Raw genomic sequence first — 20,557 nt, 5'->3', positions numbered from 1 at the left:
TATCACATATGCATTTTCATATCAACCGATATTTTAATATAGGTGCACTGGTGTCTGTTATACCCCTTTGTCTCTTATCTTAGTGCCTCTTTTAAATGAGCTGGACTGTAGCCGATCTCACGTTCTTGAACAGTTATGCCGTGTTCATGATGAAAACAATGCACCTTATTTCCAATTTCACGAGAACAAGTCGAAGAGTATCAAGTTCGTTTTCTCGTTATTAGCAATGATGATCATGGGTCAAACAGGCGCAGCTTATATATTAATGCCACATGGCTCCCAGAAGAGCGCACACTTGTTCGCAAAACACGTGGGCAGATCAAAGCAGCCGGACTTGATGTGGCGTCAAAAATGTGAGGGGATTTGGGGTAATGTGGAGGTACCAAGACTACCCGATAACTTGGAAGATGTCTGCTTGGAAGGTCATGTATCGCTTTACAATGTTCCCTCCTACCATAAGAGCCGTGATCCAACTGTCATTCGGTACCGATGCTACTCCTTTGATGACATTCCCGGCTGCGGCGTCTGCATTACCGATGGAGGCGGAAATGTTGTAGGCCCACGTACTCAGATTTGGGTGCACGGTAAAGAACCCCAGGTGATCGAAATTTCTGGAGCCCTCCACTACGGCGTCTCTCATAATCATATGGTGGTGTTGGGGCGTTAAACCCCACAAATCAATCAATCAGTAGTAGTAGTGTCCAGGTGTCTTCCTTTTGTGCAACAATTTTTTGTGCACTCAGTTATGATAGTACTAGTAGTAGTAATAGTAGTAGTAGTAGTAGTAGCAGTAGTAGTAGTATGAAGGCACATCTAGTTTGAATTGCTCAATAAATAGCCACAGGCCACTTTATTGAAGAGTAATAAATGTCATTGGTGGATCAAGACGCTATACGCAAACGTTGTTTAAGGGTTATGAGCCAGTAATTCTTGGATCTGGAGTCTATGAGTAACACTAAGGCTGTGCAAATTTTTCAAATCGATATTATCCAAGCAAGCGCATTTTGTACCACTACACAAGGCCATTAATTCACGTTGTATTATCTGGTCAATAGTATTTGACATTTATATTTTTATTCAATATTCTTTTTCTTCTTCTCTGCTTTCTTGTTTGCTTTCTTCTTCTTCCTTCTCTGCCTCCTTTTCTTGATTTTATCTTTAGCTTTTTTAAAGAGACCTCTCCGCTTGCGAATCAGTCTGGTTTCTCTTTTCGATCGTTTCAGCTGTAGCTCTAAATTCAGGAACTGGCAGAGTCCATTGATGCACTTGAATTCTTGAAACTTGATAAAAAAAAAAGAATAAGAGGTGAGTAAATTTAGCTAATTTATTTATCTTTGTTTGTGTATCGCTTGACCGTCTTCAGAAACCAATGGTGTTAATTTTTTTTACCATTTTATTTAATCCACATTTTTGTATGGTCACTGGAAGGCTGATATTCAATTTCGAGTACCTTAATGTTCTGTTTGAGTATGTCATTATCACTTGAGGTCAAAAGTGAAAAATTTGCGAAGCGTGTTTACAAAGGGACCACGGTGCAGTGTCTAATGACGGTTAATGATACGCTTCATTAAAAGTATACCTCACAGTGTAGGCCACACCAACTACAAAAAATTGAATTGTGAAAATTCTGTTCTCCTTCTTCTTCCTGAGCGTTTATAGCTACGATAGTGTGTGACAAAAGCTCACAAAAACCACTTTACAACGTGCCTAGCACTAATGCTGCGCTGATGCAAAATACCCGGCTAGAACAAAAGTAATCAATTAAAAATCAAGTGACAGAATACACGACACGCAATCTCCTTGAGTACAAAACATATGACGTACCTGTAAGCTTGGTGATGAATTTCGTGTAATCTGCAAAAAATTATCAAATAGTTAGGTGTCTGAATAAAATTAGGGAAACCAGCTTTTGCTTTTTGTTACCGCTCTGGAAATTAGCACACCAATGGCTCAACACATAGACACTCACTCGAGAAGGGTACGCTATATTTCTCTATTTATACAGAGCACCTGCGGCGCTGAAAGGCTATATTAGCAAGGCGAATACACATTTTACTTAAAAAGAATAAGTATGAATACAAGACTACGACAAAAACAAAAAAAAGAATGTTGCTATGAGTATATTACTATGTCTCTGAACGATGGTTCTGTGCGACAGTCGACAACCTTCTGTGGAAGCTGGTACACTTGAGGTTGTTTGTGGAGAAAAAAGGTGTGTTGGAAGACATTTGCCTGCCTCTATTTTCTTTTATTTTTAGAGTGTGGTTACGTATGCGGGATAACAAGTGAGGACGTAAAAGGCAAGAAATATTATCTATATTAACTGAGCTATGAAAAATGTCAAAAAAGCATTTCTATTATATTGTTTCAGAGATTGTGCTCCACAATTGCTGAGACAATTACGTAGCGTAGTTTGTCCGAGGGAGTGACAAGAAATGACTACGACTCTTGAAAACATCTTAAAACAAAAGGAAAGCGAAAAGACGTTTTCGTCCACGAAAAAATAGTGACGTTAATTTAACCTTTTGCTCACATGCTACCAATAATTGACTTGTCCTTTGATAGTCCACTTCAGTGGAACAGCGAATATACGCTGCTTGGCTATTGATTCGAATATCGTGGGTTTGCTTCCGACCGCGGTGGTCTCGTTTTGATGAAGGTGAAATTGCAGAGAAACGTGTGCGCTGTGATTGCAATGCAGTTTTAAATAACAGCACATGGGCAAAATTTCAGGAGCCCTCTCATACGGTGTCTCCCAGAATCATAATGTTGTTCTGGGACGTTAAATCTCAGCTGGTATAAATACTTTCCCTTTGAGCGTCTGCTTCACACCTCTTACCCAAACGAATTCATTGGAAGACACCGCTTATACAACACAAGTTTAAGGGTCACTACCATTAATCAGAGAATAATGCGTGCTATACGCGTCATATTTTGTTATGTGAACGCTGATGGGTTCTTTTTTGTTATTGCAGTGAGTAATCAATTTATAGTGCGTGGCTTGACCAAGTTTGTCTCGTCAGATAACTTTGTATCTTATAGGCCCTGTCATTACATTATTTTATGCTCAATATTGCCACGTTCCATTTCACAAGTTTTTGTTATCGTTCCGAAACACCACACGATTCTCGGCGCAAACCACGCCTGCAGGTTTCGAGAAGGTTCCGGACTGTAGTAGATCATTTCGATAAGATCACGCCCACTGTGCGAACGGTACAGATTGTTCTGGAACCTACGCCACCGCCAGCGATAACGCTAGAACATTCGACGGCAAGGGTATAAATGCCGACGCGCTTCGCCGCTTGTCAGTTGCTGATCGAAGGCCGACGCTGCGTTCGCCGCTATAAGTCCGAGACTGCTATCTGTACAAGACTGCTGCTGTAATTAGACTTTCCCTTTAGCGGGCACAGGTTCACCCAAATAAACAGTTAAATCCCAACACGAAGTTTCCTGTCTTTGGCCACGTCACGACCCCGTGACATCTGGTGGAGGTGCTGCTTCGTTCATGTACCGGACGCCCCCGTCAAGCCGTGAACCCAGCCCCCATCGCGGAGAAGACACCGACGCCAACCAAGAGCAGCGAACGAGCCGCCGACAGCAAGGTCTCCCACCGGAGTACGGCCTTCTACAAGACAAGGCGCGGAAGACCAAGACCATGACCTCGACTGCAGCGACAATGACAACCGGAGCGTCCCAGCCCGCGATCGTCATTCATCAACCCAGGGAACCACCAACGTTCCATGGCTCATCGTTTGAAGACCCGGAAACCTGGCTAGAAACATACGACTGTGTGGCCGCCCTCAACCACTGGGACAACGAAGAAAAGCTCCGTCGTGTGTACTTCTACCTGGAAGACACCGCAAGGACCTGGCTAGAGAATCGGGAGTCCACGCTCCGAACGTGGGATGTCTTCTGCTGCGCATTTCTGCAAACGTTCGCAAGCGTCGCTCGCAAAGAGAGGGCCGCTGCTCTACTCGAGACCCGGGTTCAGCTACCAAATGAAAAGGTTGGAATTTTCACAGAGGAGATGACCCGCCTATTCCGTCACGCTGACCCAGACATGCCTGAGGAAAAGAAAGTTCGTTTCCTCATGCGAGGGGTCAAACAGGAGCTCTTCGCGGGACTAATGAGGAATCCACCGAACACCGTCCAAGAATTTGTATCCGAGGCGACCACCATCGAAAAAACGCTGGACATGCGCACCAGACAGTATAATCGTCGCCTGACTCCAGAATGCGCTGCTGCTCAAGCCAGTGACTCCGACGACCTGCGTGAAACGATCCGAGCGATCGTGCGGGAAGAGCTGCGCAAACTGTTGCCTTCGGCGCAGCCTCAAGTGGATTCGATCGCCGACATTGTGCGAGAAGAAGTCCGGCAATCGCTTCGAATTCCCGAAACACCGCCGCCCGAGCCAGAAACTATGAGCTACGCCGCTGCAGTGCGCCACAACGCTCCTCCCCGTCCACGCCAAAACGCCGCCCCGTCACACTTCCGTCGCCAGACGCCACCGCCGCCACCACCCCAACCGACGTCCTACCGTTCCCCAGCGGGCCAGCGCAGTGCACCGAGGAAAACGGACGTTTCGCGTGCACCTGACAACCGCCCGCTCTGCTACCACTGCGGCGAGGCCGGGCACACATACCGCCGTTGCCAGTACCGACAGATGGGACTGCGTGGCTTCGCCGTGAATGCACCGCGTCCGCAGCCAGGAGATCGGCCACGTGGCATCGCCGACTACCTGGCAGGAACTCAATGGACACCACGAAGTCCTTCCCGTTCGCCGTCGCCCAGCCGCCGCATGTCACCGCACCCCCGGCAGTACTCTGGCCCAACGCGGGGCCGGTCTCCTAGCCCGTATCCGGGAAACTAAGGGCAGCAACCGATGGAGGTGCGGTTGCTGTGTGACAAACTACCGAAGATCCTCCGACGACGACGCTGACGCGACAGAGCTTTTTGAACACAACACCAACCAGGCAAAGCCCTGAAGGCAAAAGCTCACTTACCGAAGGTGGCCGGACGACGCAACATGGAAGCAGCGGAACAAGCCGACGCAGCCGTGACCCGACGCCACGCCCTAACAGTAATGCGAGACGGCGAACTAGCGACCTCGACGTTCTTATCGACGGCCACAGTGTGACTGCTCTCGTCGATACTGGAGCCGACTATTCTGTCATCAGTGGGTCGTTCGCCGCAAAGTTAAAGAAAGTTAGGACAGCTTGGAAAGGCCCTGAAATCCGCACAGCCGGAGGTCATCTCGTAACGCCTGCAGGAATCTGCACAGCGAGATTCACCATTAACGGCCGTATTTATCCTACAGACTTCGTAGTCCTACAGCGTTGCTCGAGAGATGTCATCCTTGGCATGGACTTCTTATGCCTCCATGGTGCTGTCATCAACCTAAAAACAAGGTCGATAACGTTATCCCCAGAAGAAGCACTACCGCCGCGCACGCCGTCAGGACACCATGCCTTGAATGTGCTGGAAAAACAAGTCACCATTCCGCCTCGCTCAAGCGTCATTATTTCAGTCGGCGCTCCTAAAAAACCTGACTTGGAAGGCGTCGTTGAAGGCAGTCAGCATCTGTTGGTCACCCGAAATATTTGCGTCGCAAAAGGAATTGCAGAGCTGCGGGGAGGCAAAGCAACGGTTATGCTCACGAATTTCAGCAATGAGTACAAACATGTGAACAAAGGAACAACGGTCGCATACATCGAAGAAATTGTCGAAGCCACCAGTGCTTACGCCCTCGCCGATTCTGCGGAACGTGCTCAGAGGAACCAAGCCCCTCCCATAGCTTTCGACGTCAATCCCAGACTTCCGAACGATAAGCAAGAACAGCTCAAGGCCCTGCTCCTGCAATACAAAGATTGCTTTTCGTCGTCATCGAAAATTCGGCAGACCCCAATCACGAAACATCGAATCATAACCGAAGAAAATGCCAGACCACTCCGTCAGAGTCCGTACAGGGTTTCGACGCGAGAACGCGAGGCAATGAAGAGACAAGTTGATGAAATGCTGGGAGATGACATTATCAAGCCGTCCAAGAGTCCGTGCGCATTCCCCGTGGTGTTAGTGAAGAAAAAGGATGGGACCCTACGTTTCTGCGTCGATTATCGCCGCCTGAACAAAATCACAAGAAAGGACGTGTATCCTCTCCCACGAATAGACGACGCACTTGATCGGCTCCATAACGCCAAGTACTTCTCGTCAATGGACCTCAAGACTGGCCATTGGCAAATCGAAGTCGACGAAAGAGACCGAGAGAAGACGGCGTTTATAACACCGGACGGCCTCTTCGAGTTTAAGGTGATGCCCTTCGGCCTTTGCTCAGCGCCCGCAACGTTTCAACGGGTTATGGATACAGTACTGGCAGGATTGAAGTGGCAGACTTGCCTTGTGTACTTGGACGACGTCGTCGTGTTTTCCTCGAGTTTCGACGAGCATCTTCGGCGCCTTGAAGCTGTACTTCAAGCCATCAAGACGTCCGGACTCACACTGAAGCCAGAAAAGTGCAGATTTGCGTATGAGGAGCTCTTGTTTCTGGGGCACGTTATCAGCAAGTCTGGAGTTCGTCCCGATCCACGGAAAACAGCCGCCATCGCCGAATTCCCGCCGCCCACTGACAAGAAGGCCGTGCGCCGATTTCTGGGCCTGTGCGCCTTTTATAGGCGGTTCGTGAAAAACTTCGCCCGCATCGCCGATCCTCTCACTAACCTTACCAAGGCCGACTCGGAGTTCAAGTGGGAAACGCCACAGGAACACGCTTTCCAGGAGCTTAAACATCGCCTCCAGACGCCTCCGTTACTTGCCCATTTCGACGAATTCGTCGAGACAGAAATACATACTGACGCAAGCAGCGTAGGTCTTGGCGCCGTTCTTGTGCAGAGGGCTGACGAACTTGAAACGGTTATTAGTTACGCCAGCCGATCGCTATCCAAAGCAGAAGCAAATTATTCCACAAGAGAAAAGGAGTGCCTCGCCATCATCTGGGCTACGTCGAAATTTCGCCCCTACCTCTACGGCAGGCCCTTCAAAGTTGTGAGCGACCACCACGCCTTGTGTTGGCTAGCCACCTTGAAGGACCCTTCAGGTCGCCTCGCACGATGGAGCCTGAGACTTCAAGAATATGACATTACTGTCATTTACAAGTCCGGCAAAAAACACTCCGACGCTGACTGTCTCTCTCGTGCGCCTGTCGACCAACCACTACCTGACGACTCGGATGACGACTACTTCTTGGGAACGATAACTACCGACGACTTCGCTGAACGACAGCGGGCCGACCCGGAACTTAAAGCCCTAATAGAATACCTCGAAGGCAGGACCGCCGAAGTCCCGAAGGTATTCAAGCGCGCACTTGCGTCGTTCTTTCTACGAAACGGTCATCTACAAAAGAAAAACTTTTCACCGCTTCGAGCTAAGTACCTCCTTGTGGTGCCTTCAGCTCTGCGACCAGAACTCCTGCAGGCCCTGCACGACGATCCGACGGCAGGGCACCTCGGTGTTTCCCGCACGCTCGCGAGGATACAAGAAAGGTACTACTGGCCACGTCTTACCACCGACGTCACTCGTTATGTGAGGACATGCCGGGACTGTTAGCGACGCAAGACACCGCCGACAAGGCCAGCGGGACTTCTGCAGCCAATTGATCCACCTTGCCGACCTTTCCAGCAGATTGGTATGGACCTACTGGGGCCGTTCCCGACGTCGGCTTTCGGAAACAAGTGGATCGTGGTAGCTACCGACTACCTCACCCGCTACGCCGAGACAAGAGCCCTGCCAAAAGGCAGTGCATCCGAGGTAGCTAAGTTCTTCGTCGAAAATATCGTCCTACGCCACGGCGCCCCGGAGGTTCTTATCACCGACAGAGGAACGGCATTCACTGCCGACTTAACTCAAGCGATCTTGGCATACAGCCAAACAAACCACCGCCGGACGACAGCGTACCACCCACAGACCAACGGCCTCACCGAGCGGCTTAACAAGACGATCGCCGACATGCTGTCAAAGTACGTCGATGTCGAACACAAGTCGTGGGACGCCATTCTTCCGTATGTGACCTTCGCATACAACACGGCGGTGCAGGAGACGACGCATCTCCATACAAATTGGTATACGGAAGGAGCCCGGCAACGACGCTCGATGCCATGTTACCCAACGTCACCGACGAAGAAAACCTCGATGTGAGCGAGTACCTTCAACGCGCTGAAGAAGCCCGTCAACTTGCGCGTCTCCGTATCAAGAATCAACAGACGACCGACAACCACCGTTACAACCTTCGACGACGCTTCGTGGAATACCAGCCCGGTGAACGTGTTTGGGTGTGGACGCCGATACGCCGACGTGGACTAAGTGAAAAGCTTCTGCGACGGTACTTCGGACCGTACAAGGTGGCTCGACGTCTCGGCCCACTTGATTACGAGGTTGTCCCCGACGGCATCACGAACTCTCAACGACGCCGTTCGCGACCTGAAGTCGTCCATGTCGCGCCGTTTCATGCACGTTGGCCTCAAGCCGTTTCATGCACGTTAACAAACTGAAACAGTGTTTTTTTATTATTGTTGTATTGTAATTTATTCATTGTACTTTCTTGCATTATTATTGTACCTTCATCTTTAGTTAAAGCATCGGGACGATGCCTTTTTTCAGAGGGGGGCAATGCCACGTTCCATTTCACAAGTTTTTGTTATCGTTCCGAAACACCACACGATTCTCGGCGCAAACCACGCCTGCAGGTTTCGAGAAGGTTCCGGACTGTAGTAGATCATTTCGATAAGATCACGCCCACTGTGCGAACGGTACAGATTATTCTGGAACCTACGCCACCGCCAGCGATAACGCTAGAACATTCGACGGTAACGGTATAAATGCCGACGCGCTTTGCCGCTTGTCAGTTGCTGATCGAAGGCCGACGCTGCGTTCGCCGCTATAAGTCCGAGACTGCTATCTGTGCAAGACTGCTGCAGTAATTAGACTTTCCCTTTAGCGGGCACAGGTTCGCCCAAATAAACAGTTAAATCCCAACACGAAGTTTCCTGTCTTTGGCCACGTTACGACCCCGTGACAATATATGTTTTACGTCCACAGCAAAAACAACTACTGAAGAACTGCAGGATTCACTATACAAGAACATATTTTTTTCGGCAAACAGATTATCTGGGACTTTACTCAATTGAAAACGCATTGTACAATGATGTAATGTTTAGCGGCGTGGGTACCGCAGAAGATGAAGCCCTCTCAAAGGCAACATTATGTTTCTGCAATTACGTTAGTCAGGCGCTTGAAATAAACAAGCCACAGCCTTCAATACAGTTGCTGCCTTGAAGAAGGTACATGCCTTCTTGTTGAAGTGCAGCGCTCAAACACCGTATCACGAACGTTTCGCGTCTTGCAACATTGCCACATGAAGGGCTCTCAGAAAGTGACAGAACTGTCACAGTCTTCAGCTCAGTATTTTGGAGATAGACTACTGTTGATTGCATTGAATTATCTTCAGTTGTGAAAAGAGCGGTTTGGCAGAACAAAACATTTCTTATAATATGAATGAGCTGAGCGCTGCATGAAAGCATGCTGTATCAATGTGCCTTGGTAACATCTTGGCCTAAGCACTCATGATAAAACATGCCCAATGTATTAAAGCATGCGCAGAAAGGCACTGCTACATGTACGTATGCAGTTCTGCCGTGGGTTGAAACTGCCGCAAATAAACACTGGCATGGTTACTGCTGTATCACAGGATGTAGCTCAATTGATCTCCCACTCTCGCTTTAAAATATATATATATATATATATATATATATATATATATATATATATATATATATATAGTCACCCTATCGGAAAAAAACGAATGGTGGGCATGGTGTAAACAACCACCCACCATTATAGTGGATTAATGTAGTGGGTTAATGGTGGGAAACGCCCACCATGGCGCATGGTGGGTATGGTGGGTGCTGCAGTGCCGGCAACACTTGAGCGCAAAATGACGTCAGAATCACCGTGACGAGCTGCCACAAAAAATAAAAAAGAATTCTATAAAAACGGTATAAAAAACACCCGTCCCGTAAAAAAAAAACAAGGTGCCACGGAGGATCGAACGTGCAATCTGCGGATTTTCAGTCGAAGACGCTAACCACTGCGCCACACCAACACGACGTTGATTGTGTGTTAAATACTTAGTTGGCATACAAACTTAAGGTTCAACTTAAGTTTGTCGTGTACACAACATAGACAAGATCTACACCTGCTACTAAAAATTGCACATTTATTAAACACAAGCAACTGCGGCCTGTAATGATTGCCACTATGTTAATGGCACTAGTGCTATTTCTTTTTACAATTCACAACTTCAAGAAAAAAACCAAGTGGACTGGGGAGCAGCAACAGTTTACCGGCGGGGTCTGCCAAGTTTAATATCCGTTTCGCGCTCGTTCTAAAGGGCGACATCTGCTCACGCTTTATGACGCTTGTAGGCTCACTTCATGGATACGCCCGCCTAATTTATTTGATTGAGTATTGGGACGCATTTCGCGCAATCTAGAGGGCGGCCGCGCCAGCGCAATGCTGTAGCTCTTTCGCTAAAGCAAGAACTACATAACGGCTTGGCCAAAACGAATGCAGTGTGCCGAAAACATCATATTGGTTCATATTATATTGGTTCACCAAGCATACGAATTGCCACGCCTGAGTTCTCGTACAAAAGCTAGAGAAGTGCCGGCGAGTGCGACCGGCGGCTGTCAGTGAGAAGACACCTAATTACGTTCTCTGAGAGTGCTTTATTCGCGTCGCATCGGTGTTTGTTGCTTCTTGTGCGGACACCATACACAATGAAAAATGCTTCATTTAGGTTAATTGATGCCATGGCTGCGCTGTATTGTCATACTTAATCGTCAAAATCGTGTATTCTGAAACCCGGAAGCACGGATAACACAGTTGTACGGGCTCGGTCAGTAGGCCTAACCTTTGGTGGAAATCATGGTGGTAGAACATGTAGTGTACATATCCCAGCTTTGTACACTATATAAATTGCCCGCCATTATAAGCCCACCCATCATCTGCTTACTGCTTCCCAGCATTATCGCAATGGTGGACAGAGCTTCTCAGCTTGGTGCACCATGTGGCCCATCATAACAAGCAGCACCCATCATCTGCTCAGTGCTTCCCAGCATTATCGCATTGGTAGGAAGAGTTTCTCAGCTTGGTACACCATGTAGCCCACCATAATAAGCACCACCCACCATATGCTTAGGGCTTCCCAGCATTATCGCAATGGTGGGCAGAGTGTCCCATTATTGCCCACTATCTAGCCTTTGCTTTCCACCATCATTTCCACTTTAGCCATCATCTGTACACCATACAACCCAGTATGTCCCGGCATAACCACCATATTTTCCACTACGTCCCACCATAGCCATCATAATTTCCGCCATGCCCACTATTATTTCCACCATGCCCACTATTATTCCCACTACGCCCACCATGTTTTCCAGTATTCACCATGGCAATTTTTCCGATAGGGACACTCAGGAGCTGTAAAGACAAGACAGGAACAGCGGGGCAGAAAGACGCGAGCGTGTATCTTTAAACGAAGCGCTAACACACACTTCTTCTTCGTTCTCTTTGCCCTTTTTGCCTCGCTAGGGCTTGCCGGCGCTCACAACTCTTGGTGGCATTGTTCCCCCTTCCATTAGAGCATCGACTCGACGCTCATACACAAGGGGACAGCAGGGCCCATAAGGGAATAAAAAGAAAGAGAGAAACGATACTTATAGTGCACAGGGCATATGCAAATGCAAAAAAAATGTCTGTGGTTGGTCATAAGAAAAAAGAAACATTAATACAGTTCAAAGTTCGTTCGAGACCCTACGGACAACGAAAAAAAAAGAAAATCTTTGCTGCCCCGGCACAATAAGGCGAGTATTACTGCGTAAAATAAGGTTTTAAGTGGACGACATGCACAATCTCTGTTCGCGGTGAGTGGCGCTGGGTCATTGCCGAGCCTTCGTCTGGAATAACTTCGCAGTTGACATCGTTCAACCGCCGTAGTACTTTGTGTGGTCCGAAGTACTTGCTCAGGAGTTTCTCGTTGAGACCTCGCCGTCGAACAGGAATCCAAACCCACACTTGGTCGCCAGGTTGATAGGTAACTGGTCGATGGTGATTGTTGTATCTTCGGGAGTCTACATTGCTGCGATTTTATGTGCACGCGAGCTAGTTGAAGTGCTTCCTCTGCACGCTGAATGTAATCCTCGACATCAGGAGTTAGCAGCTCGTGCTGGTCAATGTCACAAGGAATCATGGAATCTACCGTGGTTTGCACGTCTAGACAGTAGACGAGGCGGAAGAGTGCGAACTTTGTCGTTTCCTGGGTTGCGGTGTTATACGAAAACGTTACGTACGGCAAGATCTCGTCCCACGTTTTATGCTGCACATCCACGTACATAGGAATCATGTCAACCAGTGTTTTGTTTAGCCTTTATATCAAGCCGTTACTCTGGGCGTGGTGTGCGGTTGTCTTACGGTAGTTCGTGTAACTGAGCTTGAAGATGTCGTCCAACAGTTTTGCCGTAAACGCTGTCCCTCGGTCAGTGATGATGAATGACAGGGCGCCGTGACGAAGCACTATGTAATGCAAGAAAAACTGGGTGACTTCAGATGCTGTACCGCGTGGCAGTGGCTTCGTTTAAGCGTAACGCTTCAAATAATCAGTTGCCACGATGATCCACTTGTTTCCAGAGTGAGACAAAGGAAACGGTTCAAGGAGGTCCATTCCAACTTGGTCAAACGGCGTACGTGGTGGGTGGATGGATTGTAGGAGGCCTGCAGGCTTTACAGGTGGTGGCTTGCGACGCTAACATTCGCGGCATCCTTTCACGTAGCGTTTGACACAAGCTACGAGTTTTGGCCAGAAATATAACTGTCGAACCCGGTCGAGCATCTGTGAGTATCCAACATGGCCGGATGTCGGCTCATCGTGGCAGGCTATAATGATATAATCACGAAGGTCTTGAGGAACGACTAGAAGATAAGGTCTGCTGCCAGCACCGCTGTTTTTCTTGTATAATATGCTGTGTCGTAAGCAAGATGACGGTTACGTACGGGAACGTGGACGAGGAACAGACGCGGTGCTGCCTTCTAAATGGTTGATGATGGGCCTTAACTCGGTTTCCGCTCGTTGTTTACTGAGGAGGTCCGCCCCACTGAGAGTCCCCAAGAAGGCTCTGTCGTCTTCTAGAGCTGCATGGTCGGATTCCAGAGGTGCTCGTGATAGCGTGTCGGCGTCTTCATGCTTTCTACACGACTTGTATACGATGGTGACATCAAACTCCTGAAGTCGCAGACTCCATCGTGCTAATCGCCTAGAGGGGTCTCGAAGGTTAGCCAACCAACATAAAGCGGGGCGATCAGTCACCACTATAAATGGTCGCCCATAGGGATAAGGCCTGAACTTTCTAATCGCCCATATTACCGCGAGACATTCCTTCTCTGACGTTGAATAGTTTGTTTCCGCAGGTGATAAAGTGGGGCTCGCGTAGGCAATCACACGTTCGGTCCCATCTTGTGTTTGCACCAAGATAGCTCCGAGACCAATGTTGCTTGCGTCCGTGCGCACCTCTGTGTCAGCGTCCTCTTCGATATGACCAAGCACAGGAGGGGAAGACAATCGATGTTGCAGTTCCGCAAAGGTAGTCGCTTGTTCGTCACTCCCCGGAAATGGGGTGTCGTCACGCATAAGTCTGATGAGTGTCTCCGTAATCTTAGAGAAGTTTTCGATAAAGCGGCGATAGTATGCGTAGAGCCTCAGAAATGGTTAAAGACTTTTCTTGTCTGTCGGAGCTGGAAAAACGGCCACAGCGGCAGTTTTCTCGGGATCGGGCCGAACGCCTGCAGCGCTCACAACGTAACCCAGAAACTTCAGTTCTTTGTAGCCGAAATGGCACTTCCCAGGCTTGAGGGTAAGGTCAGCGAATCGTATAGCTTCAAGAACACTCCGAAGGTGATGAAGGTGCTCGTCAAACGTTCTTGAAAAGACAACGACATCATCTAGATAGACGAGGCAATTTTTCCACTTGAGGTCCATGAGAACGGTATCCATCATTCGTTATAATGTAGCCGGAGCGGAACGGAGACCGAATGGGAGCACTCGGAATTCATACAGATCGTCAGGAGTTACAGAAGCAGTTTTTTTGTGGTTACGTTCATCAACTTAGATTTGCCAGTAACCAGATTTGAGGTCAATTGAGGAAAAGTACTTTGCTCGCCTCAGCCTGTCAAGAGAATCATCCACTCGAGGCAACGGGTACACGTCTTTCTTTGTGACGTTATTCAGCTTCCTATAATCGACTCAAAAGCGAAGTGTACCGTCCTTCTTTACAAGGACCACTGGTGATGACCAAGGGCTGCTTGATGGCTGTATTACACCGTCTTGAAGCATTTCCTTCACTTGATTTTGAATCACGCGTCGTTAAATTGGTGAAACTCGGTAAGACTGTTGCCTACAGGGTGCGCGTCGCGGTAGGTGATAATACGATGTTTGATAATCGATGTCTGACGAATTCCTGATGAACGTGCAAAACAGGCCTGGAATTCTATCAACAGGTCGTTGAGCCTTCGTTTGTTTTCGTCAGAAAGCGTTGGATTTATGTCGACACACTGATGAAGTGCTTCGGCATTATCGGTCACCTCGGAAGCAAAACTCTCAGTCACATTGGTTACGGTATGCATAGGCGATGACAGTACCAGTGAAAAGGTGTCGGCGCTCGTAGCTGAAGTTTGTAACAAGAACCTCGCAGTGGCCAGCCTGGAGGTCTACTACGCTTTGTGCTACGCAGACACCTTGGGAAAAGAGGAGGGATCGATTGCTCTCCGCCACCAATTCACAGTGTGCTGATACGTTACACGCCACTTGAACCATAACACTTGAGTGCGGTGGTATCATCACAGCATCGTCAATTACACGCAGACATACTGGATCGTGGCTGGGATTAGGCTCTGGTGTGGCGCTTTTTGTTGAAAACGTGACAAGGCGTTGTCAAATGTCGATGATAGCACCATGCTCCCCCAGGAAGTCCATGCCAACGATCAGGTCTCGAGAACACTGACAGAGAACGCTCAAGCTGGCAACAAAGGTAGAACCACGAATCTGTATCCGTGCTGTGCAAACGCCAAGTGGCGTGACGATGTGCTCGCCAGCAGTACAAATTGGCCTGAGGTTCCAAGGCATCGTGACTCTCTTCAGGAGAGCAGCCTGTTTTTCACTTATTATAGACAAATCCACACCCGTCTCAACTAAAGCACTGACTTTGCGACCGTCGAGCAGCACTGTAACGTCTAATGAAATCTTTGCGCAACCACCTGGTGTCGTCGTTGTCGGGGTATCGTCAATTTGCGGAAGCGTCGGTAGGAGGCCTTGAGCTTGTCCAGTATGAGCGGCCTCGCCCCCGAAGGTTGCTGTGGTTAGTTTTCCCGGCGCGAACTGGGTAACAGACCCTGCGCCACGCTCGAATAGGTACGGTGATTAGGAGAAAATTGCCGCGGTGACGGGGAGCGTGACTGGTGCAAGGACGACAAAGTTCCGCGATGCTGAGCCACATGCTCTTCAATTTCAGGGGGTCGCTGACCGAACCGGGGTGGTGGTGAGTTTGTCGAAAATCCGCGTAGTCCAAGTTGTCGGTAAGAACAGCGTCGGTACAGATGCCCAGCTTCGCCACAGTGTAAGCAGAGAGGACATCGATCTGGTGCACGCCAGACGTCTGATTTCCGCGAAATCAGGCGAGGTGCGCTGTAATATGGCGCCGCTTGGACCGTCTGCAGCAAGGCTGGGGCCACGGTGGGATGCGGTATTGCGGGCGTAAAAGGTTGCCGAAAAGCTTGAGCATACGACATGCGGGGGAAGTCACTGGGTGGCTGATAATCCCGCATGAAAGGAGGTTCTCTTAAGGCATGCTGCACTTCATCTCGGACTACGTTGGACATCGAGGATATAGTGGGCTGCAAGGGCACTGACAGCTTCTGGAGTTGTTCACGCATGACTGAACGTATGAGCTCTCGGAAGAAATCCATTTGCCACCGAAAACTCCCAAGTAGTCCATAGTTGAAGCGTTGACATGCCGCTCGTATTACGGGGCCCGGTACCTAAGAGTGCTTTCGATGTTGACGGCCTCTCTGAGAAATTCTGAACAGTCTAGGGAGGACTGCGCACAAACCCGCCAAAAAGCTGCTCTTTCACCCCGCGCATGAGGTACCGCACCTTCTTTTCTTCTGGCATGCCGGGGTCAGCTCGGTGGAAAAGACGCGTCATGTCCTCGACATACATCGCAACCCCTTCATGCGGCAGTTGTATGCGGGACTGCAGATCGCGCACAGCTTTCTCCCGTCGGTCAGGGCTGGCTTAAGTCCCAAGAAGTTGGCAGTTGAAGTCTTCCCACGATGTAAGAATACCTGCCCGGTTCTTATACCATACAAGTGCGCCGTCCGAAAGACTGAAATAGATGTGCCGCAGTTTGTCTGCGCCGTCGCACTGGTTGTGCATGGCAACGAACTCGTAATGAACGAGCCAGTCTTCGACATCCTCAAGTGCAGTGACATGAAAGGGATTTGGCGTTTGCGGTGTGAGTAACGTGCAATGAAGTGGCGTTGTGCCGTTCGTATTATTTGGGTTGGTGTCAGTAGGGCTGGTCCGAGCTGCCAAGTTGATTACGAGCACTCCAAACTCAGGGGATGGCCATCGGATTCTTCTGCTGGCGCGGTGCACAGAAGGAACCACCGGTACGACGCTTGAGTTCTTGCTTTGTGGCGGCGTACGGTGCACAGATTACGCAGCACGTCCACCAGTTAGTCACGCACCAAGAGCCGTGAAGACAAGGCAGGAACAGCGAGGCAGAAAGACAGGAGCCTGCTTGTTTAAACGAAGCGCTGATACACACTTCTTCGTTGTCTTTGCCCTTTTCGTCTCGCTAGGGCTTGCCGCCTCACAACTCTATGTGGCATTATATATATATATATATATATATATATATATATATATATATATATATATATATATATCTATATATATATATATATATATATATATATACATATATATATATATCCCCTTCAGGCGCGAATTAAATCTGACGTAGCGAAAAAAAAATTTTGTTCAGATTATGAATACATAACGCTATTAAAGAAGGAATCCACAAGAAATTCAGAAAAAAATTCATTGGTTCAATTTTTCAATGGCGTCCACATATGTGGACATTGCGCCTCAAAGCAGTCATATTGTCACGTGACCGTTACCCAAGCGCGCGCACGAAGACGCAGGGAAAGGAAGACGACGAAGGTGCGCCATGGCTTGTGCGTGGGTTTTTCGCCATACTGCCTGTTGTATAGGCTCTAGTAAATACATATTTTACATCTCGCTTTCCTTGTTGCAATACCCATGAACGGTGGAGAAGAAGAAAACAAACGCTTTTATTTCGGAGGCTCGCAAATAATCATTGCAGGAACACTGCTTAGGAAGTCTTTTCCGCAAAAATAATCAGAAAGAGTCTATTTGGTATGAAACAAATAAAAACAGTCGTTCTGAGATGTCAGACAAAGGAAAATGTTGCATTTCCTGCAGCGGACACGGCTTTTGGATGTGCATTCCTCTCTCCGGCAGCGTTGTGCGTTAGCCATGTTTACTTGCTGCGGCCAATGATTAATCCCATCATAGCGAACAGTGCTGACTGGTAGTGGTGAAGCATTGGGTACCTTCTTTTTCACTGTTCGGGAGTTGTCATTGCTCGGACGTCCACGCTTCTTTTGTGGCTTATTGCTGTTCAGCAGGCAATTCGCGACGTCTGTTTGGAACGCCATCATGTCCAGTGTCTCTTTTCTTAGTAGCCCTGCTTTATTGGCATCCCTTAAGTATTCAAGCCAACTGTTGGAGAGCGCAAAAGATGCAAAATGGGAAATCACTCTCACAGGCCACTTTTTCGTTCGCGTCCGCATTGGGTAGAGGGACATGATGAAGTCTAGTTTGTCTACTCCACCCATGTATTTGTTGTAGTCCAGGACTACCTCTGGACAGTCAATGTCAACGTGGACCTTTTGGGATTCGCTCCATCTTCTCACGGTGCCAATATTTCCAACTCCAAGGTGGGTAGAAGCCATGTTGACGGTCCCGTTGTCTTGCCAACGAACAAGGACAACTTCGTCGTTCTGGGAAACCCGCTCATCATAGCTTCCCCGTCCTTCTTTCTTCATTTCCTTGTCTGTTTTCATGACGCATCCTGCCAAGCGGTTTCCCCTAATTGTGCCACTAGCCAAAATGCCGATCTTTTTTAACTCAAGAAAGAGCTTCACGGACGTAAAATAATTGTCCATGTAGCACTTGATGTTCTGTGCCTTCGGGAGGCTTTCAACAAGGCGCATTACGACGGAGCCACCAAGGCCAAGATGTGCATGTTCTTTGCTCACTCCCGTTCCCTTCCCTTGGTAAAACTCAAAGTCATGTGCAAGACCGTCAAAACTGCAGCGTACAAAAACCTTCACGCCTTCTGGGTTCGGTTTTCCTTTCACAAATTGCTTTGCAGCAATGCGTCCTGTGAACGGCACCATCTGTTCATCGATGCTATTCTGTTCCAAGGGAACAAGCTGTAAGCAGCGGCTTCTGACAGCTTCTAGCAACGGCCTAACTTTCCAAAATTTGTCTTGGCTGTTCGGGTCCCGTTCTTCATTAGCGTCGCTTATGTGGAGAGCGCCTCTGATTTTGAAGAATCGCTTCACGCCCATCGAATCGGCTATTGCGGGAATCCTCGTTGCAGTTTGCCAATACATTCTGACGCGTGGGTATTTCAGAACACCCATCAGCATGAGCATTCCAAAAAATATTTTGATCTCTTCTTTTGTAGTGGCTAATACGGCACCGTCTCTTTGCAGGACATACCTGTTTGTGAATTCAGCAAGGTCTTCAAATATCTGTTCGGTGAAATACTTGCTAAAATACACAAGTGGCTGCTGGCATGTCGAGGCTACTTCAGGATTGTAGTGGCAGTCAACATCACTTGGAGCAAAATCTTTCTTCACCCATTTGAACTCAGCCTTCGTAGATGCCGCAGGTGCGTTCGAGCTGACCGTGGCGTCTGGTCGTGCAGGCAGTGCAGCTGTGGTCGTGGATGCGGTCACCTGACCATTGGCAGGCTGAAACAAACAGCGTAAATTAGGGTCAAAGTACCTTTAGACAGTTTGGTGCCATATGTTTCCCGAGAACACAAAATAATGTCTCACAATCTCGAGCAAACTTACTATGTTTTCTTCATTTTCTGCTTCCAATTCGTCATCTGAAAAGTCGCCATCTGAGATATCTCCATTTGATATTCTCATGAGGATTTCTTCTGCTGTCGCATCATCAACTTTCTGACGTTTTGAAGCATGATCTTCAAGTCCTGGAGACAAAAAATCACACATAACCATCATATCTGCGCACACGGTGCGAAATGGCTGCCCTGCAACAAAGGCAGCACTAAGGCGCAATGTCCACGATCGTGGACGCGGTATTTTACGCACCCTTTTTGACGTTATAAATAGTTTCTAGTTGCAAAAGTCTTGTTTATTGGCATGAGGTATCTCTTAGCTCTTACTGACAAGTGCATAATTTCATGCCACCTCGAATGAAACATAGCAAGGGCTTGAAAAGTGAGAGCCACTTACGTGCGCCGCCGTAAAACGTGGAGGCGTCCATCTTTGAGAGTTGTTTTTGTAGTTATTTTGTGTCAGCTGCGGCAGATGGCGCCACGGGTCGCTGCAGCAACATGTAGTGATAGAGAGAGCACTGGTTGCGCGCGAGATTCAAAGTAAATTTCGAGATATTGAGCTGTGAAGTTGGCGTCCACAAATGTGGACGCTGCGCCTGAAGGGGATATATATATATCCGTAGGGAAGAAGACGCACGTACGAAGTGATTTTATTGACGTTTCGACCGCGGGTCCGGCCTTCATCAGAATACAGTTTATGACACGAGTGCTGTTTATATACATGTGCATATCATCATCATCATCATCATCATCATCATCATCAGCCTGACTACGTCCACTGCAGGACAAAGGCCTCTACCATGTTCCACCAGTTAACCCGGTCCTGTGCTTGCTGCTGCCAGTTTATACCCGCAAACTTCTTAATCTCATCTGCCCACCTAGCCTTCTGTCTCCCCCTAACCCGCTTGCCTTCTCTGGGAATCCAGTTAGTTACCCTTAATGACCAGCGGTTATCCTGTCTGCGCGCTACATGCCCGGCCCATGTCCATTTCCTCTTTTTTATTTCAACTATGATATCCTTAACGCCCGTTTGTCCCCTAATCCACTCTGCTCTCTTGTTGTCTCTTAAGTTTACACCTACCATTTTTCTTTCCATTGCTCGCTTCGTCGCCCTCAATTTAAGCTGAACCCTCTTTGTAAGTCTCCAGGTTTCTGCTCCGTAGCTAAATACCGGCAAGACAGAGCTGTTATATACCTTCCTTTTGAGGGATAGTGGCAATCTACCTGTCATAATTTGAGAGTGCTTGCCGAATGTGCTCCACCCCATTCTTATTCTT

The 20,557-nt window shown here is 48.3% G+C and overlaps 1 protein-coding gene across 1 annotated transcript in view; it reads right to left on the bottom strand.

Moving 5' to 3' along the window:
• Positions 1-1,055: 1,055 nt before the first annotated feature.
• LOC142786707 (uncharacterized) overlaps positions 1,056-20,557 on the bottom strand; it is a 92,916-nt gene continuing 73,414 nt past the window's right edge. The window contains exons 4-5 of the mRNA XM_075884343.1: positions 1,825-1,854; positions 1,056-1,280 (exon numbers count right to left, since the gene is read on the bottom strand). Coding sequence (XP_075740458.1) covers positions 1,074-1,280; positions 1,825-1,854 — 237 coding nt within the window. The 3' untranslated portion in view covers positions 1,056-1,073. The remainder of the gene's footprint in view (positions 1,281-1,824; positions 1,855-20,557) is intronic.

Source organism: Rhipicephalus microplus, unplaced genomic scaffold (assembly GCF_043290135.1).
Source record: "Rhipicephalus microplus isolate Deutch F79 unplaced genomic scaffold, USDA_Rmic scaffold_28, whole genome shotgun sequence".
NCBI classification, from domain to species: Eukaryota; Metazoa; Arthropoda; class Arachnida; order Ixodida; family Ixodidae; genus Rhipicephalus; species Rhipicephalus microplus.
The sequence above is the reverse complement of the archived record's forward strand: the minus strand, read 5'-3'. Positions and strand labels throughout refer to the sequence as shown.